Raw genomic sequence first — 25,686 nt, forward strand, 5'->3', positions numbered from 1 at the left:
CTTTAGGGCCTTTGTATCAGATTATGGGTGACACAGTCTCGCTTCACTAGACCTTCCTCCACAGCGCTGCGGAGGAAGGTCTGGCGCGTCCACACAGCGTTCGAGGATGGGAGAAAAACATGCTCTGGTTTATTGGCATTTCTTTAAACCAATCACAATCGTCTTGGGTGGCGCTAAGTACCGGATAGGGCCACGGCCCTGCTGCAAAATAGCCTTAGGGAAGGAACTTGTTTTGGTGGAACATGTGTATGTTCAAAAGTTGTTTTAGTCCTGCAACAGAAAACTCAGATTGGACAGATAGTCTAGCTAGCTGTCTGGATTTACCCTGCAGAGATCTGAGGAGCAGTTAACCATAGTCCTCATAAATCGACTGGAGTTTAGAATTCCAACACAAAGAAAGCGGAAGGTAACAGACATCCAGACGAAAAGAGTGACATCTAGCGGTTTTTTCTGCAGCAACGGAGCAATCCCGGAAGTGGACCGTCGTGGATATAGACTATGGTTGACATTAGGCTAATCAACTATGGTAACGATGATAATAATGTTGATAAAGAAATCCAGGACATTATAACAAGTGCAGAGCTGGCAGTTGTACACTGTGGCCATTGCAAATTATTACATTTTTGTATACCCACTCACTGATTTTTCCTCGTTATATGAACGCATTGTTCACTGAACCAATCCCTCTTTGCAATACATTTCTCTCATCATATCTCCTCCTCTACCTCTCCAATCATCCAGCATGCACCAGTATACAGTAAATACAGACACTAGAGTGCGGATCGGGCCGCATTTTTTTGTCCGAGTCCGGCCCCCGTCCGACAGAGCGGTAACCGAACCCAACCCGAGCCCGACAGGCATTAAGATATTTATGTCCGAGCCCGACCCAAGCCCGACACAGTTCAAATCTCAGCGCCCCTACATAATAAGCTGTTTTAAATTTAAAATGTTCACTGCCTTATCGCGCTGATGTGACCGAGCCCGACCCAAACCCGAACATAATTTCTAAATATCTGTCCGTCTGCAGCATAGTGGCACTGTCTTTATTAGTAAAAGGTCAGTGAATTCATGCTGCTGGAGCTTTGTATGTGCTTTTTAAAATAATTTTACTGTTTCAAAAATCTTGATGGAAGGATTGGAAGGATTGATGGTAGGGTTGTGTTACTGTCAGAAAAGTATTTGTCCTTCAGTTAGGTATAATCCTGCGAAGGTTAGACTGTAATAAACCCTCATTGCACATGACTTAATCTGTTTGGACATTTGGGAGAATGAGATTGATGTTGTTGTGCAATGTCCACTGGGTGACAGGAGCAATCAACAATCACACTTGGGAGACTTGTTGAATTATTTGAAGAGGAGAAGGACTCTCCATCCATGGTGCCAAAGCTGTACTACCAAGCTCTTTAAAAAGATTTTAGATAGTGGTTATGTTAGCTAGCTTATTGCAATATTGCAAAAAAAAATTTAAGCAAAGCTAGTTGTTGGAAATGTTTTCAAAAACAATCTTTGTGCACCCATTACACTCTCTCTGTCTTTCTTTCTCTCCTGCTCTCTTTCTCTCTCTCTCTCTCACTCTCTCTCTCTCTCTCTCTCTCTCTCTCTCTCTCTCTCTCTCTTTCTCTCACACACACACACACACACACACACACACACACACACACACTGCTTCCTATTTACGTGGGACCTCCAAACCAAAGACAAAGCCTCTGTCAAGTGGGATTTAGCAGTGACATGGGCAGAGTTGGCTGGAACTGTGAGTGACATCATTTGGTGCTGCGCCTCTTCTGCATGAACAGGAGGGTTATAAAAGGAGCTGGAGGAGGACAGGGAGCAGTGTAATGTGTTAGACATGTTCAGTGTGTGTGTGTGTGTGTGTGTGTGTGTGTGTGTGTGTGTGTGTGAGTGTGAGTGTGAGAGAGAGAGAGAGAGAGAGAGAGAGAGAGAGAGAGAGAGAGAGAGAAAAAAAGATGTGATATTGCCACGTTGTCCATGATTCTTGTCTGTCTATTTGTGAGACTTTCAACATGAGATAAGCCTGATGGATGCCGTTACAGTTGTCTGGCAGGTTTGTCATCATATTCATTACTGGGAGTGAGACATACAGAGAGAAATAGAGAGAGAGGAGACACTCAGCAAATTCCAGGTATGTCATCCTGGGCGCCCGGATAGCTCAGTTGGTAGAGCAGGCACCCATATATAGATGTTTACTCCTCAACACAGTGGGCCAGAGTTCGACTCCGACCTGCGGCCCTTTGCTGCATGTCATTCCCCCTCTCCCTCCCCTTTCATGTCTTCAGCTGTCTTGTCAAATAAATGCCCAAAAGATAATCTTAAAAAAAAAGAAAGAAATGTCATCCTTGTCTCTGCGTACCCACTATATCCTCCATTCATGCTCACACTAAGATCACGCTTGGTCTGTCGTTCAGTTGTTGTGCTGAGTATTGTGTGTAGAGTTCTACGGAAGAATCCCACAATGCAAATATACTGATATAAAATAATTTAGACAATGCAGTTACTTGCAATATCATAACTTGCAAAAGATGGGATAACAGTTGCTGTAGTTTATGCACATGCTTACAATGTATGAATAAACTAAATTAATTCTTCTTCACTTGCATTTTGCAGTAACAGACTCTTCTTTGAGATGCATGAGCTGTCTAAGATTCTCACCCCAGTGAGAGGAACAGGTTTAGATCAACTTGCATGTGTCAGTCAAAGCGGCCTGCACTGAATCTGTCTTAGCTCTGCATTGTCTGTTATGGAGGCCCTAAAATTGTCACTGTCTTTTTATTAATCTCAGTAAACACTTTCTGGATGCTCACTGAGCTGGTCCATTATGTTGACAAAATCAAACACAGCCCAGTACTGCAGTCCATCCGTCAATATGCATAGGGGCGATTTTGATGGAAACGCAAACAGCTGCAGTGTGATAACAAGTAATTGGGTTTTCCCCAAAGAACAATGTGTCTCAAACTGCATAAGCGAGGAGTCTTGTAAACATTTTGGTAAGCTTCTATCATCTTCAGATGGTGATGGCAAATAATAATATTTATTGTATAACTATTTCCATAAATACATGTCAGTTTCTAATATTGATCATGTTCCTAGCACAAGCACTTTTCAATGTTTTCAATCAAACGTTTCACTTACATACAGTATATGAACTGCTATATTAGATGATTGATTTATTGATTGAGTAGATGAAAGAGTGAATGATGGATGGATGGAAGAATGACCCTAAGGTCATTAAGGACAACCAGTGGCAGTTTCTTATTGGTGCTCGTGCACACCGTAACCCACATGCAAGTGCAAGGCAGCACAACTAGAAGTATAGTAAAGTATTGATTGCCCAGAATATAGTGCACACAAATATTGATTGCCTGGAAAAGTGTCAGAATTCAAGACCTGCATAATCGCGACAGAGTAACAGAACATGCAATGAGCTGTTGGACTTGACGAAATAATTTAAGGCTGGAGTAAAAACGCTGTTAATAAGCTTTCGCAAATGGAATTTCGATTAAATATTATTAATTTTTCTTAAGTTAAAGCTAGAATGCGGGACTTTTACATATTAGTGAAAGCCTGCTACATTCAAGTCCTTGGCAAACAGGTCCACACAATGCTGATTAAGCATATTGCCACCAATGCTGTTGCACCGGAAGTGATGCATTACCTAGCTAGAGCTAGAGGGGGCAGGGAAGGGGGAAAGACCACAGCGACCAAGCAGCAGCTAGGAGTATGGTGGAAAATCCAAAGATGCGTCCAAGAAAAAAAATCTTGAGTGGATGCTCCAGATAAAAATGAAACGTTCAGAGAAAGGATTAAAGTAAAAAAAAAGCGATTGACGCGGTGAACTCACATTGAGGTTTACGTCATAAGCACACATTGACAGTGTTTGTGTAATTACTGTCACTGCCAGAGTGGGGAGACAAAAGTTCTGCACAGTAGGTTTAAAGTAAGCATTTCTAAGGCACATTTAAGACTCAGTGCCCTGCAGGCACACTGGTTGGGAGAACATGTTCCACAGCACTTGGTGAGAGGGTAATAGGAGGGCAAAGCCTCTCACATAGAAAGGAACTACCAATTCCAACAATGTCAGGGTCCTAAGATGAACTTGCTAAACATCACTATAAAGCCCAGGTGGAGGATCACAAGGTTAACTTGTAACAATGTTTGTCTTCGCACTATTTCAACAAGACCCTGAGCCAAATAGTTTTTGGATTCTGTCTGTATTTTTTTCACTTTTTGTTCTGCTCATTACTACATTGCTATTAGATCGGGATGAACTATGTATGCATCTCGCCTGCTGTTATGATTGTTTTTGAAAATGAAGTGCTGCCACAGGGAACAAACCTCATTGTCTTTGTAAATGCAATTAATATTACAAGACCTGTATATGATGGGAAACACAAGCAGGTACAGCAGCAGCTTTCCTGACACCTTGCCATACTTTGTGTGTTTTTGGATTCTCTGTGCTGTGCAAACACCATATGGTCATGATTTTTCAAACCAAAAGAAATTTAGTCAGTCATCCTGGGAACCAATCTAATGAAACAAATGGCTCTGCTGTCATGTGTGTGACCCAGGAGGAATACACCTCTGACCCATTTATTTGCTCCAGACTATTACTTTAAGAAACCAGAGCATATGGTGTTGGTTGTAGGGCAATTTTTTTTATGTTTGGGCTGGGAAAACAGTTTTGTTTAGAGGCACATGTGTGTTGTGGTATTATATAGCCCGGAGCAACGGCTCCCTGACTGAAATTCGCCAGCCACGATTCTCTCCTATTTCTTCTTCAAATTACTGTTAATAATGCGAGGGCAGGCCAACATGTGTGATTGCTGCTATGAGCACCACAAAGCAGACACTTCTGCTGCTAAATCAAGAAATAATGTCATGATAAATGGAACACCTTTTTGTTTTTCATTGTGTAAGATTTTCATCAGTGCAGTTCTGTTATCCTCAAATATGTAGGCCTACATACAATGTCCAAAAAAATCAAGAGAAAACCTTTTTCGCTGTAGCAAACAAGTGGATATTTGCTATGTTCTTTTCCCACCAATCTCCTTTCTTTAAGGTATTCAGACTGGGTTTAAGGGTTGACAAAGGCCATGTTGCCAAAGCTTCACTTGACCTATTTTAATCGCCTTGTTGGGCTTAGGCACCATGGTGCCAGCATGTGGTGGTCTAAGCTGACCCCTATCATAGAGCACAGGAGGGACTCAGCAGAAGAACAGACCAGAGCCCCATTCTCGCTGTCTAAGTCCTTACACTTAATCCCCCAGGGAGGTTGTTTGTGAGCGATATCACTATAAGAGTATAGCAAGAAAACCTGAAGAGAAAACCATCCGCCGTGTGTTGCCACTGCGCTCTCCCTCTTCAATGTTCTCAGTTTTCTCTTTGTCCAACTGAAACTCTGATCTTCCTCTTCTCACACACAAACACACACACCTCACTCTCCGCATCACAAATGCATGGCTTGTATATATCCACACTTTTACACAACCTCCATCAATTTACTTCGATGTCCCCTTCATGTTTTGGTTATTGCCCCGCCATGGAACAAAAACACACACACACACACACACACACACACACACACACACACACACACACACACACACACCTGCCAAACCCTGGTAAGCGACATCACTCACTTGTATATGGTCAGCTGAGTCAGCAGCTCTCTCTCTCACTCTGGCGTGTGTTCGACCAGAGACTGTCTGTGATTTCCGTTCTCAGTCCAGCTCTACATTTATCATTCTTCTCTGCTCGAACCATCTGATTCAAACTTTACTTTACTTACTTTATTATAATTCAACCCAAACACTGAGGGCAACAATATCAGGCCTGGAAATGTATTTATTACTGATTACATGTATCAGTCCTCAAACCACTAGACTGCAAATATCAAATTGTAGTTCAGAGGTTAGGGCTAAATACTGAACAACACCCCATCGGGTTCAGTGTTATGTTTTAGAACCCTTCAGGAAGGCAGAAGAGCATCAAGAAGTAAGGGATCCTCACATAACATTACTAACAATTAAATAGTTTCAAGAATCCAGGGCTTACATTGGAAAGGTTCAGCTCCAGCGAGAAATAGAAAAACATTACACGCAAGACAGCACGGATTAATTTCTCATCCTACTTTTTTTTTTGTTGACTATAGAGAGAAAAGAGACTGTTACTTCTTGTTTTTTGCTCTCCTCCTGGTGTTGTTTACTCCTTGGACTGAAGGATTAGGCCTGGTCTCAATTTTCCATCTTCATCCTCTTGTTCTTAATTCCATTTAAATGCTTGTCTGAACACAAGCCAGCTCCTCCCTATAGCCTACTTTCAATCTCACTTCATTAACATTGTTGCTGCTCTCCAGCTAAATCCCTACTGAATAGCGCATAATTGGACGTTCCTGGTGTTTGAGTGGGCAAAGACAAATTGTGCACTCATGGTGTCATAACTTCTGACCTCTGTATCAAAAACACAAACACACAAGGATGTGCAATGGAAATAATCAACAAGTGATTGTGATATTTTGCATTACGAGCAGAAACTCTTGCTATTTGTCAACCACATGAAAAAAAAAGGATACTGTTTTACATTTGACATACCCAAAGACGTTGTGTGTTGATGAAGTTTTTCCAGAGAAGTGAAAAGGTTGAGATGTTTTACAGGAATGTGTTGAAATCTTGGATTTTTTTGAAATTTAAAAAATGCAAACAAACGTTCTTGAGCAACTGAAATATCAATGGAGACTGTTTTACCATAATTTGAAAAGAAAAAAATAGCCTGGGGTAGAAAAAGTACAAACCAAAATTACTGTATGAAATTACACATTAGTGTACCTATTTGGATGGAAGGCAACAGTTTCATGTGCATACATGGAAATTAGACACAGCGTGTTAGGGAAAAAAATTGCCAATGCCATTCATGATTTGCATTTAGATGAGCAGATTTTCATTTTGTACTGATGTTCTAATGATCAGGCCTGTGGGAAATAATAGTTCAGGTGAGAGACAGTCAGCAGTGCTGACTGAGCGAGGTTCAGTGCACCAGAAATAAGATGTACACACAGTCATGCTTATAGAGACTGCAAGCTAGTAATAGCTTTATTTGCTGGTGTCATTGTTAGTTCAAATGATTGGAGGCGAATAAAGGTTTATAAGTAAATACTTAGGCGTCGCAGCCAAAGGCACAATAACTAAAGTCACCTGTACCTCATCAAGCTTTATAGCGCACATGCACACAGTTAACGCCAACAGCATATGAACTAAGACATAAATTCACCTGCATCTCAATAGGATTTACAGCACAGGAACACTGAAAGCCAACAAAACAATAACTAGAAATAAATTCACCTGTATCTCAACAACACTGAATGTAGCACAGGAACACTCAATTAAAGCCAACATCACTTTTAGTTCTTTTGTTCTTAAGCATATAAGAAAATAAACCAGAAGAGAAGAAATATACAATAAAATAAGAAAACGCACAGGTGGGATGAAAAGCAAAGCAAGGCCCAGTAGGCCCGTTCGGTAATCTACCCCTGAGTTATTGTGAGTACTGTAATTCGGATGTGTGTTGATTGAGTTGCAATTTGACTATTGGCATTACGATTGCTGTTGATGTATTTCTTATTTATACATAATATTGAGTAAAAGAAAAAGAAAGGAAGGAATCAATTCTCAAGAATAATACATTCTCAAGTCAAGGAGTTCTACTGAGCAACAAACTCAGTCACTCACGTGGGTGATGCCTGTGGTTTGTGTGCCTCAGTAAAACATGAGTCATCCAAGCAGTCAGCTGATTCTTACCCTGGATTTCTTCTTCTAAATACTTTTCTCCTAATCACCGCCGTTCTAAGATTAAGAGTTTCTAAGTCCTAAGACATGACACAAGGATGTACAAATCAATATCTGGTAAGCCAGCTCAAGCTGTGAGAACTTTTTACCTCATCTCCTCTCCTCTCCTCTCCTCTCCTCTCCTCTCCTCTCCTCTCCTCTCTTCTCCTCTCCTCTCCTCTCCTCTCCTCTCCTCTCCTCTCCTCTCCTCTCCTCTCCTCTCATCTCCTCTCCTCTCCTCTCAGGTTCATTGCTTCCAGACTGCCCCCTGCTGTGATCTCTGCCATCTGCCTGCCTAATGATCTGGCCTCTCATTTTACCTTCCTCCATACCATCTCTCCATCCTCTCTCTTGTCTCCCAGGGGATCATGCGATTGAGGACTCAGAGGGAAGAGGACAGATTGGGGCTGCCCTTTCCGGCTGCTTTGTCTCATTTCACCTTCACCCCTGTCTACCTTCTCCGATCGGCCTCTTTTTCTCACTATTCTCTCTATTCTCCTATCTATCTTCCCTCTATCTCTTGGTTACCATTCTCCTTTTTGCCTCCCTCTATCTCGATTCACCGGAGAGTCCAAACTGAATAAGCAATGCTGCTCACTCTTTACCCTAATGTGTAGGTTGGGACCTGAAGAAGCAGGTTATGTTGGAGGAATACTGATGGCAGTGGGGGGAGAAAACTAAACTAGTCACATAGAGGCATCTGGCAGATGGACAATAGGGAAAAGGGAAGCAGTCTGTATTTAATTCAAACAACCAAGATCCTGAGTGTGAAATTGGCTCTGATGTTCACAAGATACAAGAGAATAATGTGTATTCTCTGTTATTCTAACAACAATTTCATTTTATTCAACATTCATGAGGCCCTCATGAATGTGAAATGTGTGATTTACTCCTTTCTTTTTGGTGTCATTTTTGAAACTGCAAATTAAAAGCCAAATAATTTACAGGCTTTGCCTTTAACCACCAACCTAGATTGCTCCTGATTAAATTATCTGCGTCAAAGACACAGCTCATCCTGGGGGGGTGGGGAGGGGGTGGAGTAAACAGCCCTATTAGCTGTTAACAAAGCCTCCCAGATATGACACCATGCCTGTGATGGGTGCTAAAGCCAATGGGAGATTATCCAGACTGCAAATACATGGGCGACTGAGATGCCCTTTGTACCACACAACAGAGGGCATTTCATGGGCAGCCTGCTGATCCCCTTACTGGTGTGCAGTTGAGGCAGTGTAATCCCAAATTATTTAACCAGATTACTAGAGCATGAGAAAATATTCTGCCTTTGAATTATGTATGGGGGTTTATGTGTTAAGATATGAGTTCCAGTGTCAGTGTGATTATGTCCTTTTAAAACCAGACACTGTTCTGCAATGGGAGATGGTCCGCAAATGTTATCAGCATACAGGTGAAGCACGAGAGAGCACATATACAGGTGTAGTATGACATTCAGCAAAGCCAAAACAGCAAGGGATGAGAGACAATCAAATGAAAAATGCAGTTTGAAATATGATCATTACTTACTTATTTGGCAGATAACAATCTCACAAACAAAGAATATTCTGGCAATTTCACTCAAAAACAGAGATCATACTGCCAGAAAAATAAGGCAGTTGGGTTTTTTTTCAGCCCGCTCATGTACGATATGAGCCATCACAGGCTGTTTGGCAAGAAATGGCACTGTTGGGTTGGACCCAGACCGAATTTGCCTGCCAAATGCTTTTACATCCTGCAGAATACAAGTGAAAAACACGGCTTTATTTGCTCAAAAAATTAAGACAAAACTAAAGACGACACAGCACAGCAGTTTGTTATATTGTGCTTTACCACATAGTTGTGTCTCTTTTGTCTCCTCAGTGACTGGATACAGCTGCTGACCCCTCAGCAATTGATTGAAACACTCGTTCCGACAGCTCCAGCTGTGGCTTGGCTCCTCTCGCTGAGCGGACCTACTCATCCTGGCAGCTTGACCCACACTTTTTCACTGCCTTGCCATCCAAATCCAGTGTGAAGGAGAATTAGATCACGATAGGAGATGACGGTGATTCGATTGAAAAACAAAGGTTGAAGACCCGTGGAATCATGTGAAAGTTCTATATCATCATATGCACAGTCACACTGTTTTTTCTAGGGAGGGGTTTAATCCATCAGCTGAGGTCAAGAAGGAAGTTTCAATCTCACCTTTAATTGGAGTTTTGAGCATTTGCCGTCATTTCTGAACGAGTTGAAAGAGTCAGACTTAACTCTATTCCTAACGTTTATAACTGAACCTCAGCCAAATCAGTCAGTAAGTGGGATAAAAGACAGTTTTGAAAACAGTGGCAATGGCACAGCAGCTACAGTTACTTGTTATCTAATCACAGTAAAGTAATCTGATTACAACACATTGACTGTGACCCACACTGATATACAGCAAAAATATCAGATAGCAGCTACTTTGTTGTTTAGGCACTTTGCATTTTTATTGTGAGACCATGATCATAAAGATACATTTATATAAAGATAAATATAAAGATATATATATATATATATATATATATATATATATATATATATATATATATATATAGTATCTAATTTATGATTAATATTAGACTAATCAAGTAATATATTATGATCTTCAATTATTTAGGTTTAGACATTTTGGTAAGATATTAGGATAATAACATTATTCAATTTAAAGCTCATTGAAAGATGTTAGTTTAAATAAAATCAGCCAATCCACAACTTACTGAAACATAAAGTACTAAATTGAAGTCAAAATATTTACATTAGAATTGAAACGACTCTGTAATCGGTAATGAATCATCTGTAATGTAGTACACTTGACCGTAAGCTTCCCAAGCCTGCCCTTCCTCGGCTGCCATATTGTCTGATGACGCAATTATGTCCAAATCTCATCCATCGTCTCTCTCCCTGCAGCAGGCACCTGGCCAGCTATCGACCGGACCTCACTCATGGTTTTTGGGTCACAAGCTGTGACAGTAAAGCGGATGACTCTCCTGTCCTGTATCCAGCACTGTGCCACACACACACACACACACACACATGCACACACACACACACACACACACACACACACACATACATACGGCGATGCTCCGCAGATGAGGCAGAAGATTTGCCGACCACCGGCTCTGTTGCCTTCTTACGACAACACTATCTGTCTCGGGCCAGCGAGAGGGAGTAGAAGAGTGAGAGCGGCAGAGAGAAGGAAAGACAGAGAGAGGATGGAAGAAGGAAAGGGGGGTGGAGGGATAATGAGGGAGGAAGAAAACGAGAGGAGAAAAGACAGAGATAGAGATTAAAAGAGGAAGGGAAAACAATCCCGGTTACAGGCACAGACAAAGAGAGGCAAAAAGAGAGGTAAAGAGATGGAAGAGGAAAGTAATCATCCTAGAGGTCTGAAGGTCTCAGTCAGACTCACTTACTGTCCTGCAGCAGAAATGAATCCAAGAGTTAGCTCCAGCTGTGTGTGCAGGGATGAAAGATGAACACAATTTCAGTATTGACCTCCAGGGGTAAAAATCTGAAACTGTTGAACAGTGTAGAAACACGATGACAGTTTGGTACTGCAATGGTACTGCTCTGCCTCACCTCAGAGACACAACGGCAGAGCGCACACATGTCCTCCCTGATGTTCTGTCTCTGTATTTCGTGAAACTGCTGACGTCATTTTTCCTAACTGATGAATTCAGCAAAATCTGTCGCATTCATGGTTTTTCTCCACTTCTGGGAGTTGAGAAAAGAATATAAATTCACATGGTAATGCTGCAGTACCACAAGCAGCTGTTAAATGTTTAACATTTCTGAAAACATCTGGCCTCATCAGTAAGCTGTAATAAAGAAGAGAAAAATCTAACTTTTGTTATGTCGCTGCTGCTAAGCTCATGACCACCTGATGAATATAAGTCAAATATTCACTGTTTAGGCTCCTCTGTTTGGGATTTCATTAACTCCTAAAGAGAAATATCTGGCTCTTTTGTGGGTAAATTCTCCACCACGTTCACCAGCTAGTTGCTAGTCTCGCATTGCCAGACCTTCCTACACAGCACTGCGAAGGAGGGTCTGGCGAGTCCACACAGCATTCCTGGATAGGAGAAAAACGTGCTGTGGTTTATTTACATTTCTTTAAACCAATCACAATCGTCTTGGGCGGGGCTAAGCGCCGGACAGAGCAACAATGCCTCTGCAAAATAGCCTCGGGAAGGAACTTCTTTCGGTGGAACATGTGTACGTTCAAAGGTTGTTTTAGTCATGCAACAGAAAACTCAGATTGGACAGATAGTCTAGCTAGCTGTCTGGATTTACCCTGCAGAGATCTGAGGAGCAGTTAACCATAGTCCTCAGAAATCTACTGGAGTTTAAAATGCCAACACAAAGAAAGCAGAAGGTAACGGACATCCGGCGAAATGAAACACATTCGGCGGAATTCCCAGCGGCACCTGAACAATCCTGGAAGTGGAACGTCGTGGATATAGACCAGCTAGTCGCTAAATTTGTATGTCTGCTACTCGGTGCTGGGCAAGTAGTGTGCTTCGTCTGAAAAACGACGCTGATGAGAACTGCGACAGTGAACCAAAACAGAAGAGTTGCATGCTATTAAAGAAACAATATCAAGCTGAAACATGCTAAGCACCTCCATGGAGCTGAAGAGAACTGTAAAATCAAGTGATAATGCTCTGTGGGTTCATCACTACGAGTAACAACTTTGACATTACATGTAGTCATTTCACCCATTGTTCATGTAAAAGTATCGAAAAGCTTTACACTGCTTAATCAGCTAATAGAACCAGATATTTTCTAAGACAGTTACTCAACATATGCACTGACACTTTTTATACACTTATCTAACCTGCGTTATATATGCAGAAAATAACCATTGCTCCTCAAGCTTTGCAACTCTATTGTACTTAAATTTGATTGAAAAGTAAGGCACTCCTTCACTGTCCAAACAGCTGACCAACTCTCACAGTATAAACATGGCAGCTTACCCCACCGTGTGTTGCACCTTTTGCAACCCTTGTATAGTAACACAAAATAATATGTAATAATTTATATTCAGGAAGCCAGTAATTTTATGCATGTGGCCTTTTTATTCGATGACATGTATAAAGGCTGCAGTGGTTCAGCATGTTGCTGCTGGCAGCTGTCTAGAGAGTCTGGACAGAAACTTGCTCTCGCTCTTCTGCTCTAATTCATACCCATCCCTGAGCTCATACTGCAGGGCTGCACTGCACTGTATAGGTACTACACACATAGTGTAATCATCTGGGCTTGATGGATGAAAGATGACATACCACACATGTGTAGTAGTTGTGCAAACATGAAACATATTGTGCACAACAACAGATGTACAATCAAACTCAGAGTTTGTAACACCATGTCACAGACCATATGAATAGAAGAGGTAATGCCAGCAGTTACTGAGCATATATTGTGTGACTGCACCAGTCTGTCCATGTTAAAATCACAAGTCAAAATGTACTTACTTACTTTTAATGTTTGATTAATGTGTGTATTGTATTGTGTGAATTTTTGTAATGTGTTTTTCCTTTTAAAAGGTCTGTGTTTTTAAGTGTTGCAAAAAGCGCAATATAAATAAAATGCATTATTATTATTATTATTATTATTATTACATACACACATTTTAATTACAATAAGACTCAGCTCTCTTTAGAAACTTATAAATATGAATCTTGAGTGAACTGGTATAAAGACAGTAGAACCAACACAGGGCTTTCCTTTTGTGGTGTATTTTTCCTTGAGGGGAAACTTTGCAACAGCAAACACAGGTAGCAGTCATTGAGAAAGTAATGCAAGAACTTATTATGACCATTTTCTGCACCTGTGCCAGCCTTTTAATGTATCATTCACACTTTTTATTGAATAATGTATTAGAGGCAAGGATGGTGTTTTCCCCCATCTATTCATACAGTGTATTCATTATTCATGGGTTGATTCATGTGTTAAAGTCATTTCATGCACATGAGCCATGTTCAACTGCAGTAAATCAAAACTGAACTCTGCCTGCATAGTACAGCAGTACAGACCTGCCTGTTCCCTTCCATTGCACACACTTTTCATTCAATTCAAATTCTCTTCATACGCTGAATATGTTTGGTCACTTCACCACTTTTATGTAACTCATATAATTGTACATGCCCCAACTTTGTTTCATTAAATTATGGTCATTGGCTGCCCAAATGATTATAATTATTTGAGCCAACTAAAAATCTGCCAGCCCCACATTGCAGAGGACATATGGCACATGAAGTGCTAATGGATTGTGTCATCCAACTGTTTAATAAGCCTCTTTAGAGGACGTGGACCAACAGTAACCTAAGGTAAAAGATAAAAAAAAAGAAGAAAAAAAAAGAAACATGCTTCAGCTTGAGGCAATTGTGAACCAAAAGTGGATAAAACATTAGAAAGCCAGTGGTGCTCCTGTTTCTCTGATGTTGTTTCCCATAGCAACAGATACAAAGGATGCTGGAGCATGAGAGCAGCAGTGCTAGTGTAGACACATTGGATTAGTGATGTCAATTCCTAATCTAACATTTAAATGGAATTTATGTAACAAATTTCATGAATAGTAGAGAACAAACGAAACTTAAACTGTATTTGGTACCATCTGCTTGCACGTGGAAGATTTTGCAGCTGCTTCTCCTAGTGTCCGGGCGTTAAACTAAACTAAGATACGTTCTGGCTGTAACTTCAAAAAACTGTTAGCTAGCTAACTGACAAAAATACAGGTGTGGCATCGATCTTCTTGTTCAACTTCAGCTAAGAAGGTGAAAAATGTCCCAAAATGATGAAATATATCTTTAACAAAGCTCATTTTTTTGATAGTTTTTAACTCTCAGGCTAGATATAAAATACAAAAGTTTGTAGCGTATGTGCAGATATGAGTTTCCTGGTTAACAATCGTTTTGATACAGGCGTAACTAGTTTCTCCAACCTTACCTAGCTTTCCATAACCACATCCCCCATCCCAAGCTATCCCGCCCATAAGCGTCACTGATTCAAACTGCAGCCGAGGCAGAAGGGAGAGAGCCGCTCCGATCACACACATTCACACGCTCAGGAGCAGAGGCAGAGAGAGGAACACACAGTCAGAGCGAGTGAGAGGTTGGGGAATCCTTCAGTGGTTTTTCACTTGCATCAACACAACCGTAGACCCCCCAGGATCTAAAGATGTGGACAGAAGTTGGGAAGCTTGTGCTATTACATTTGTTACTCATGGAGCTCCATTGCGCTAAAGGTAAGAAGACACTTGTCTCACAGCAAGGATCACAAAGCATCTCATAACGGAAGCGGCAACGCTTCGGGGATCGTTGCCTACTGAGAAACGGCAGTCTCTCAATATAGTCCTCGTCTTCCTAAATGTTGAGCTAAAATGCCTTTCAGAGACTTCTGTCATCTCGTGCATGCAACGTGGCTCACACCTGGATCACTTTGTCCGTGCAGTGAATGCGACCAATGGTGTCATGAGGTGACAATACGCGGAAGAAAAGATCGGCACAACCCTACACGTGTCTAAATGCAGTAGGCTGATGTTATTGCGAGAAAAGACTGCCCGTGTCAATGGTCTGCGTCAGGTGTTTGTTTAGCTGCAGCCAACGCACGCTTAAATAGATTTGCCTATAACATCCAAGTGTTGAAAAGCCAGCAGGACACTGGTGGTAGGCAGTCACCTTCGCACCAAAGCCCATTGATACATATACAATCAAGCAAGCCCATCATAAGCATTTTATTACACGAAAAGTGTAAATAATGTTGTGGGAATGTTGGATTAAAGAGAAACACAACAATTGTTATTGGAGGAGCCTACCCACAGTAGCCTACTGGGAGATTTGGAGCAATTATAGCTATGCACTTTACAGCCCACAATACTCAGGACATAATTAATTACCTGCTTTATTGCAGTAAAGGCATGTAGCCTAAGTAATCTCTTTTAGGCTATTTTATAAAGTGGAGATGCAATGTACTAGTTAACCTCACAGACAAAAAACACAGCCATGTAAACAGATCGGTAGTCAAGCCCCCTTTTACCATAGGCATGTCTTGACTTACACCGCGATCTTTCCTATAAATGTCTTGAATTTCCCCACCATGTATCTATGGTTCTAAATCAGGGGTCTTCAACCTCTTTTAGGCCAGGGATCCCTTAGCTGAGAGACTGAGTAGGGACCCCCTACCACATATATTGTATACAATTGAGTTGCATATTAAATTGGGCAGAATGGATGAAAAGAAATGGAAATTATTCATGCGTCATATTTTAATGTTAAACATACATCCGGAAGGCACAGTGACTCCTTAAGCTTAACGGTATGGCTACCATTACCTATAGTAAGCTTATCTTCAATGTGTAAATCATTTTCTTTCACAAAAGGCCAGTTTGTCTTTGCTATTAAAATGTTGCATTCATATTAATGTATATTTTCAGACTATTTTTAACTATTGAAAATACATTTTTTACATAATTTGGTGGCCCCCCTGCACTAACTTTGAGGACCCCCTAGGGGTCCCAGACCCCCTGTTGAAGATCACTGTTCTAAATAGATTTATTTTAAAGTATCTCCATTACATTTTTATTGTTATTTCTAAATCTTATTCTGTTGATCTGACATCTACATTCATTCAATATTCACATTCTGATCACTAAATGAACCAAAGAAGTGTGTGACAACTTGTTTTGTTTTTATGTTAACATAGGAACTACTACAGAGTTGGAGTGTGAAACTGGGCAGTTTCAGTGCAAGAACGGACGGTGCATCCCGACCCTGTGGAGATGTGATGATGATGATGATTGCTCAGACAGCAGCGACGAGGAGAACTGCCGTAAGTAGCCCAGAGTCTGTTACCTTGGCGGATAAACACAGTAATTCCCTTGCTTGTTGCCCCATGGACCTTAAATATACCTGCTGTTACAGTATGTAAGTTATAAACAGGACCCCCAAACATTTTTAATGTGAAGGATCTATATATTTATTTGGCACACATTCGGCACCGTAATGATGATTATGCATTCTGCTATTTGAAATGAGCTGGTACATAACTGGATAAAAGCTGTAGATAGCTGATTAAATCCACATTGTAACTTATGAAGGTATACTGGGAATAAGCTGCTTATCATTTTGCTCTGGGCCCCTCTGGATTCTCCCTTTCAGTTGTTAGTCGGCGGACGTCAGAGCAGGAACTGCTGATCCTGGATTATTCAGGTCACATGGCTACAGGAATTTCACTAATTTCTTAATAATTTAACTTCCTAAGAAAACCTCTGACACAGGGAGAGATGTGGCCATTCTGGGTCAGAGCATGGCCATTTTATATAATTATTATTACTCTTATTTAGCTGTGACTCTAGCATTAATGTCAGTCCTGTTATTAGCTCATCCTGCTTTACTGTCTCATAATGCTCTAGATATACTGTATAATGGCTTCACAGATTGTGTCATATCTAAAACAGTATAATCAAATTGCAGCGTTATGTGTCATGACAACTCACTGCTGAGTAGTGCAACATGCTCTAATGCAAATGCTGTGCCCCTTAGAACTGGCTGATCATGAATTGGCTGCTTTTTTGTTCTCAAGGGCGCCTCTGCTTCTGTGGGCAGGGGTGGTTTGTAATCAGAGTTTCAAATCCAGAATTACATAAATGATATCGGGCAATCAAATATTGTTTTATGTCCTTCCAAGAATGTGTGTAAAAAAAAAAAAAAAAAGACCCGTAGTAGTGATTTCCGGTTTGTCTGACTCGGTTCTGTTCAGGAAATTGCACGAACAACCAGCCGAGTAATCATCGCTTATGCATTTGTCATGGTACTAATTGCTTGAATGGTTATATTAGCGGCCAATTGATTCATCGCTTATCTTGGGGACCAGCACGCCAAAGCCATGATTCTCTCATCTTGCACGCCCACCATGATGGTGGCCGCTGAATGTCTCGGGAGTTCCCTGGATGAATGCCGTGACATTTACAAGCACGTCTCATTCACTGCAGAGACTGATGGGGATTATTGGATATTTAGCGGGCAATACGCGATGGAAGTGGAATTAGATTTTAATGAGCTCTCCTTGGTTCTAACAGGTGTGGTACGTGGAGAGTTGCTCAAAGAGAATGTGAAAATGGTACTTAAGCCACAAGGTGACAGACTGTTCTTTTAGCTGAGCCACTTTGTCTGTGGCAGAAATGTGCTCTGCCTCTGTCTTCTTTCCTCACTCTTTTGCTTACTACATTTCCTGTAAGTCTCAGATGTGGTTATGCTTTCCTCTTCGGCTCTTCCGACAATCTCTCCATCTCTTCCCTAGCTCAGCCTCTACCTTTATCTACTTTTTACCTCTTGCTGTGCCTCACACTCCCTTTTGCTACCTTCATCCCTTGCTCCCGCTCTCCCTTCCTACCCACCTCACACTCACTATTCTTTGAGTGCTTCAGCCCCTCAGCCTGTGTTGGAAGTTGGGTGCTTCTTTCTAACAAAACTGTCTCACCCACTAAAGGGGGCTTTCCTCACCCATTCTTAAATCTCCTGTGGGCATCTTGGCAGTGTGAATGCCAAAGAAGCTATGCCCACCCGTCTTACGCCCACAAAGAGCATCACCTGACAGGTTGGTTGAAATTAAATCCAATAGCATGACTCTGGTTGCCGGAGTGATGCTCAGTGGCTGGCAGCTTGCCAGCCCTTAGAACAGATGCCAGCACTGCCACTGTGCCCCCTCCCCAAAACCCAAAATCCCCAGCAGAGCTCAGCAGAGAGGAGGAAGAGGTTTAGGAGGTGAAGGCGGACCAGAAAAGATGGGATAGATTTGATTGAGAGGAACAGGACAGTGTGGGACAGAGCTCATAAGGAAAATGGGCGAATTTTGGAGAAGGAGATATGACATACATGTAAAGAAAATTAGGGTAAGGTTAGCCTAGCAAAGCCAACAAGTTTTGCTTCACTCATGGTTGTGTGGCAAAGCTAAATGTGCTTGGAACAGCTGTCATTTACAGTACGCTGTACATGCTCTCATTTGCTAAGCATCCTTCTAACACCTGATTGGATGACTGTAACACTCACTTGGCTGTCACTGGTCTTTGCTTCTGACTTTCAAAATGAATATACACAATGTCTATAATGGAAAAGTTGTCAAATGTCTCCAAATAGGGCTAGACCTCAAATCTATATCAAAATAAATTGTCATATTTACCTTTTTAATAATGATACATTTCATGCTAACATTTCTTTAATACATCAATGCATAATTTTTTCCTTTCTTCTGCCGGCTATCTTGTGATCTTTTAGACTGTGAGCTGATTCATTGGTTAAACATGTGGATAGATGCCTCCGGTTCTTGTAGCTATTGTCACTTTAAATATGTGGGATTCAGACATTTAGCATTTATAACCCAGTGAAATTGGTTACCGAACAGATTTGAAGCAGGAAGTACTCCATGCATGATACTCTATATGTCTGCAATACTTGCTTTAAATACTTGTTGAGGTAACTTGGGAATTTCAAATGTGGCAGAACATGGCATGATGCCACAACTAGGGCTGGACAATTAATCGAAAATGTATCGACATTGAAATTCTGAAGCTGTTATCGATGTATTTTTCCCATGACGATAATTTCGATAGACTGTTGATAGGCCTACTTTCTCCTTAAAAACATTCTACCGCGTGTGCAGGGATCAAAATTAACACTCGCCTGTTGCCAAATGCGGGGGTGGGCAGACACGCACACACACAAACAGAGGCGCACAAACAAGACACCAGCCACTACCTTCTGTTTACTGATAGCTAGCGTTTACCTCAGGCTAATTAATGAGCTAGTAAGTGGCGATTTTTGGCAGCCAGCCTTCCAAAAGAAAGTACAATGAAATTAAATGTTAACTGATCATTAACCGTTGACCGACAAGCAGGAAACGGAGTCTCAGTTCACCTGTCCGGGAGGCTCTGACACACTCTCCGCACTCCGTGTCTGCGGACAGCTGTAGGCTTGTACCGGTGTTGATGTTTTGTGCATTGTGGGTTAGGGTTAGGACACATGCAGCCACTTTCCTGAAACCGCTTGCTGGAATGACACAAGTCCACAGCGGCTTGCGGCGTGTATGTCCGAGCCTGCAGGTTGTCAGCTGTGTGTCTGCCTGGTATACTCTCTGACGGCCAATTTAACTCGCCGGTCCTCATCAATATAGTTTCATGTGTCATGTAGCTCTCCACAAGCAGAAAAAAGAGGAGCTTAAAATGCAACTTGCTGGTTCAAAGTTAGGACTAACAAGTTAATTAGCAGTTAAGAAATAGATTGTATAGCCTATTTACATAAGCAGGATCCGTCGTCGAATCACAAAAAAATTACATTATTGTTCATTCATCGTTATCGAGGTAAAATGTGCAATTAATCGTGATTTTGATTTTAGGTCATATCGTGCAGCCCTAGCCACAACACAATGCAAAAGCGCTATACACTACATCAAAAGTGAGTTTCATTGGCATACATGCATGTGTTTGGATGAGCTATATTACCGTGTGCATTTTAGTCAGTAGTCATATCACCGATCTAGTTCTCTGTTCACACACACAAGTCTCTCAGTGCAGGGATTACCCCTATAGTGTCCTCCCCCTAGCAGCTATATTAGAATAAGTCTTGGCAGATTTGGTTGTCTTTTGTGCCTTCGTCTCTCCTTTTTTTCACTCTCCTTTTCTCTCTTCTTCCTCCTGCTCCTCTCCTCCTTCATTCTCAACATGCCTCTTGGTAGTTTTCTCTCTTGTTGCCCTGGGAGACAGTCAAGTGGTGGTGGTGGGGTTTTTGTGCATGCATGTGCTTTCTTTGTTGTGAACACAACACTCCTGCATACATGACATGTATGCATACACACGGCAACTCTCCACCTCTGCACGGCTCTGTATGACCTATATTTTGGTTGCGGAATATACAGAAAAAAGGCCTTATCATTTTTACAGCGGATTTAAGTGGATTTAAACATGCCTAATCCAAAGTGCCACTGCAAAATCATCTCCTATCTGAACCTCATGTTAGCTTTCAATTGTTCTCCCTCTCTCATATCGCTGTACAGTCTAATCCTCCAAATGGCCCTGGTCAGACTGCACTGTAAAAACACTGTGTGTGAATTTTATTAGCAAACCTAGAACCCTGAAATCAGTCGCGGTGATTGGTGGTGCAAATGTTAGTCATTTAATCATTAAGTTGATTGATGGAAGACATTAATCCAGCAAAAATGCCAAATATTTGCTGGTTACAGCTTCACAAATGTGGGGATTTGTTGCTTTTCTTTGTTTTACATCATTGTTTTTTGAATATGTTTGAGCGTTTGACTGCTGTTTGGATAAAAGAAGCAATATGAAGATTGTGAGGGCATTAAATTGTGTGTGCATTTTGACACTTCATACGTGAAATGAGCAATCAATTGGCCAATAATAAAAAATATGTGTTAATTGCAGTGGCTGGCAATGATATACACAGTGCTAAAAAACATGTTAAGTTATACGATAGGAACAAATTCTGAATCCTAACCCCTCAATGAACTATGAAACCCTACTGTTTCACAACAGTTACACACAAGGGGATGGAAAGAGAATACATAATGGTGGGAAGAAAGTTATTGTTGAGCTAAGTGTATCCATGTGTGTGTATGTGAGTTTGTGTGTACCAGCAGTACAATGAGTATGAGCAGGTCTGAGAAGGGGAGCGTCTCCTCTGCAGTCTGAGACCAGCTTCCCATAGAGGAGACATCACAACACATTTCACGCTTGTGTGTGTGTGTGTGTGTGTGTGTGTGTGTGTGTGTGTGTGTGTGTGTGTGTGTGTGTGTGTGTGTGTGTGTGTGTGTGTGTGTGTGTGTGTGTGTGTGTAATAAGAGACTGCAGAGAAGCGCTTCAGGCATGAAAGGCATTGTACTGATAGGCTCACAGAAACACATTTTGGTCACCTGCTGACACACACTGCTCGCCGTAGCAAAGCTGGGGTCAGACTTTTAATGGGAGTATGAGGTCAAAGGGACCAGTAGCTTAATCAATTGCGCACACACACACACACACACTGAGCTGACCTGATTTATACTCGGTAATGCTTTCTGAGCAGGTGTAATTTCTATTCTGCTGTGTCTAACTCCATCAAACACACATACACATAAGCATATACACACTTTTATCCATTAACAACCACACACACAAGCACATAGTTGCACCACACTCCATCATTTGCTTTTCTGTATTGGACTAAGGACATAGTGTTGTGTGCATGAATGTGTGTGTGCATATATGTGAGGAGTGTACGCAGCTGCAGTGCTCTGGTCTCCAGAGAAAGAAACCCACTGCTGTGCTCTGTGACTACTGAGGCACTGTGGTACTGTGTGTGTGTGTCTGTGCAAGCAAGTATGTCTGTGGGTTTCATCTGGTCAGCTTTGTGTGCAGAGAGAAAGCATTTCACAAACGCATGACAACACACATGTCACTGAAGAAAAGAAAAATCTTTTTTTTGGGAAGACAAGTTGCCAGACAAAGAATAATTCGGTTTTGATACAACTTTGATCTAATTTTGATAGTTTTGGACATCATTTCTAACTTCCCTGTGCAATGAGTAAGCTTTCAAATGCCCTCACATTTGGTTAGCATGATTTTATTCTTCGGGGGCATAAAGAAATAAATAAATTAAAAATGAATTGATGAGAACATAGAGATAAACACCATTCATTCTCTTTGTCTCTGATAGATCATTTTATTTAATGCCCCTTGCTAACTTGCACTTCTGTATGATGGATATCAGTCTGAGAATAATATCGAAGGAAATGAGAACTTTTGGAAGCCCCGAAGCTAAAAGCTGATGCTGTACAAGGCATCTGGCAGTTATGACAGCTCTGTGTAGGGGTTTTTATCATTTTTTTATTGATATACTATTTTCTCTGCTCCCTAAGAAATTAAACATGGTTTGTAAAATTGTAAAAACGGTATCAAAAATGAAACTGGCGGGGGCAACCTCTAGCTCACCCAGTAAGAGCGTGCGCCCCATGTAGGCTGAGGCCTTTGCAGCGGCCCGGGTTCAAATCCGGCCTGCGCGTCATCCCCCATCTCTCTCCCACCTTTCCTGTCTATCCACTGTCACTCTGAAATAAAGGGGAAAAAAGCCCCCCCCCAAAAAAAAACTTATATATATGAAACTGGCTTAATTTCTCCAGCTATACTAGGGCTTGATTTATGTTGACATTCTTCATTCACATTAATGCACAAATCTACACACCAATACATTAAAACCAACAACATGTTATTAATAAAACATCAGGCTTCTTATTTTACATGATGCTAGTCCCCTCTGTCCCTGTGTTGACACATTACAGGGTAAGACTGCCACCTGGCCAATCCTCCCTAAACCATGATGCGTTCCCTGAAGATTGAATATTAAACCTAATCAAGTGGACACATGCACCATTGCCAGCCTGACAGGTGACAAGCCCAAAATATGGTAGGGCACCACCTTTTGTCAGACACTGTATCATGCTCTACAAGCTAACAATACCTGGCGTGCTGAATATGTGTTGGGTGCAGCGGTGCAAAACAGCAGCAGGGTAATTTTAGCTGAGGTCAGTGCTTGCCTGAAGTGTTTGCTCTCTCACTGAATGGCCATCTATGTGTTTATCTCTCTCACTAATTTTTGCCGACTTTCTACCTCTTCCCTTTTTGTCTCCCTCTTTCTGCATTTGTTACCCCTCTCTGTCGTTCTCCAGACCTTTGGAGTAATAGCTTTATATTGAAATGAAGGGCAGGGGTATGAAATACAGCAAAGCTACAAGGAGAAAGTCCTGTGAGAGTGTGAGAGAGACAAAGTGAGACTGCACTGTCCATCTGCATACTTCTAATCCAATTAGTGAGTGTCTTAGTGGGTGAGATTCTGCACCGTGACAAGGGTGTGTGTTGTCAGAGAAAGCAAAGATGGGAAGAACTAGTGAGGTTGCCTCTGCCTGAGGACCCATTTCTCTTTCTTTGTGTATGTTACATAAATAAAAAATAAAAAACAGCTGCATTGTCCTCTTGTTCTCTCTCTCTCTCCCTGTCTTTGTTCATCTCCCCTCATTGCTTTTTCCAAAATAAGGGCATTTTTTTCAGAACAAGCTTTTCTTAAAACTCAACTACTGATTATTTATTGGGGAAACTAGTAAACATCTAATCAGGAAGGCATTAATAAACTGGAAGAGCTTGATAGCGTTTCTTAAATATCAAGTTTATGTGTAGGTTTCGGATGGTTACCTCGAGGGACGGTTTAAACTCATTGCGCAACAGTTTAAAAGTATCTTGGAAATATTTCAGATTTTCTCCAAGTAATATTCCAATGCACCAGTCATTAGTTGGTACACTCGAATGATGCCAAGTTTTATTTTATCTTTTTCGCTGATGGCAGAAATTACAGCTTACATCAGCTGAGAGTAACACCTCATGTGTAATGTGAGAGGGGTCACTTGTATCGATGAACCCACAGGGAATTATCTTAGCTTTAAGGAGCCTTTCAGCTTGTTTTAATATAGTAGTAATAATAATAATAATAATAATAATAATAATAATAATAATAATAATAATAATAATAATTAAAAAAAAATAGAATTTATATAGCGCTTTTCACGAACTCAAAGTCGCTTTTAGCTCATTGTTTTGGCTTCTTCTGCTGCAACTTTAATGTTACTGTTTTGGCTCATGCTCACTGCTCTCAACTTCGTCATTTTCAGACACAGCTGGCAGCTGTTTTCAGTAATAGGCCCACTTTATGTTACCTTCTCAGCTCAAAAAGGCAGACCGACAAAGTCGGCAACTAGCTAGTGAACATAGGCAGGGTTCGAATTATGATTTCATCTTTGTGGGGGTCTCTTTTTAAAAAAAAAAAAAAAGAAAAAAAAAAAAAAGAAAAAAAGTAGTCTATGAGCAGCAAATTTTGAGCATTACACATTTCATTTCCTGCATTCAGGTGAATTTTTATGCACCTATTTACCTTTTTCTGAAACAATGTATGCTGGAAATATCTTTATGTAAAGGGAAACATAGATTACAATCCAAATATAAAAACATAATGGAATATGTTACAAAAGGCTGTCAGGCATTCTGTATTGCTATTTATTCTCCTGTAGATCGACTGTCCTAATTATATCTGAGTCAGCACACATGTAGCCTCTAGAGGCATAATTTACTCCTCCCTCCTCTTTTGCGACTTTTGTTAGGGAAGTAACCTCCTTACATGTGCACATGACAATTATTCACCTCAATGTAGAGCTTAGCTCGGGCCCAAAAAATCAAGCCCGACCCAACCCAAGCCCGTGCACGTTGTGTCCGAGACCGGCCCGGCCCGACACATTAACTGGAATTATGAGCCCAAGCCCGATTTCAACCCGACACTTTTTTAATACGTGGGCCGTTATAACTGACGTTCTCAACTACAATTCAGAGTTGTTTGAACTTAACACATTTCTCTGTGAGGGCTTGCTTCGCCCTCATGTTTGGAGAAGTAACAAAAGAGGACGTTGAAGGCTGACTATCATAGGCAGAGTTTGACATTCGAGCCAGGGGGGGCAAAAAAAAAAAAAAAAAAAAAAACTCAATGTAGAAGCTGAAACCTGGCCTACCACTTGGGGAACACAGCACCAGCACATATGGACAAAACAAACATGCTAAATAAACATATGTTTATTTTTAAAGCAGATTTTAAATTACATTGTAACAATTTAACAACTCGCCCTTATGAAATCCAATCGCGGCACGGCTGTCTTGGAATGCAATAGACAGACAGTGGCAAACTGCCCCAACACTGAAATTCAACTAAAATGTAACAGTGTTGGACCTACAGTCTATTGAGATGTCTCTCCA

General features: G+C 41.2%; 1 protein-coding gene across 6 annotated transcripts in view; it reads left to right on the forward strand.

Moving 5' to 3' along the window:
* Positions 1-14,854: 14,854 nt before the first annotated feature.
* The window catches only part of lrp8 (low density lipoprotein receptor-related protein 8, apolipoprotein e receptor), a 196,917-nt gene continuing 186,085 nt past the window's right edge, over positions 14,855-25,686 (forward strand). For all 6 annotated transcript variants that reach the window (XM_031283863.2, XM_031283864.2, XM_036006980.1 and 3 more), the window contains exons 1-2: positions 14,855-15,099; positions 16,557-16,682. In XM_031283863.2, the coding sequence (XP_031139723.1) occupies positions 15,033-15,099; positions 16,557-16,682 (193 nt within the window). In that variant the 5' untranslated portion in view covers positions 14,855-15,032. The remainder of the gene's footprint in view (positions 15,100-16,556; positions 16,683-25,686) is intronic.

This window comes from Sander lucioperca, chromosome 11 (assembly GCF_008315115.2).
Source record: "Sander lucioperca isolate FBNREF2018 chromosome 11, SLUC_FBN_1.2, whole genome shotgun sequence".
In the NCBI taxonomy this organism is placed as follows: Eukaryota; Metazoa; Chordata; class Actinopteri; order Perciformes; family Percidae; genus Sander; species Sander lucioperca.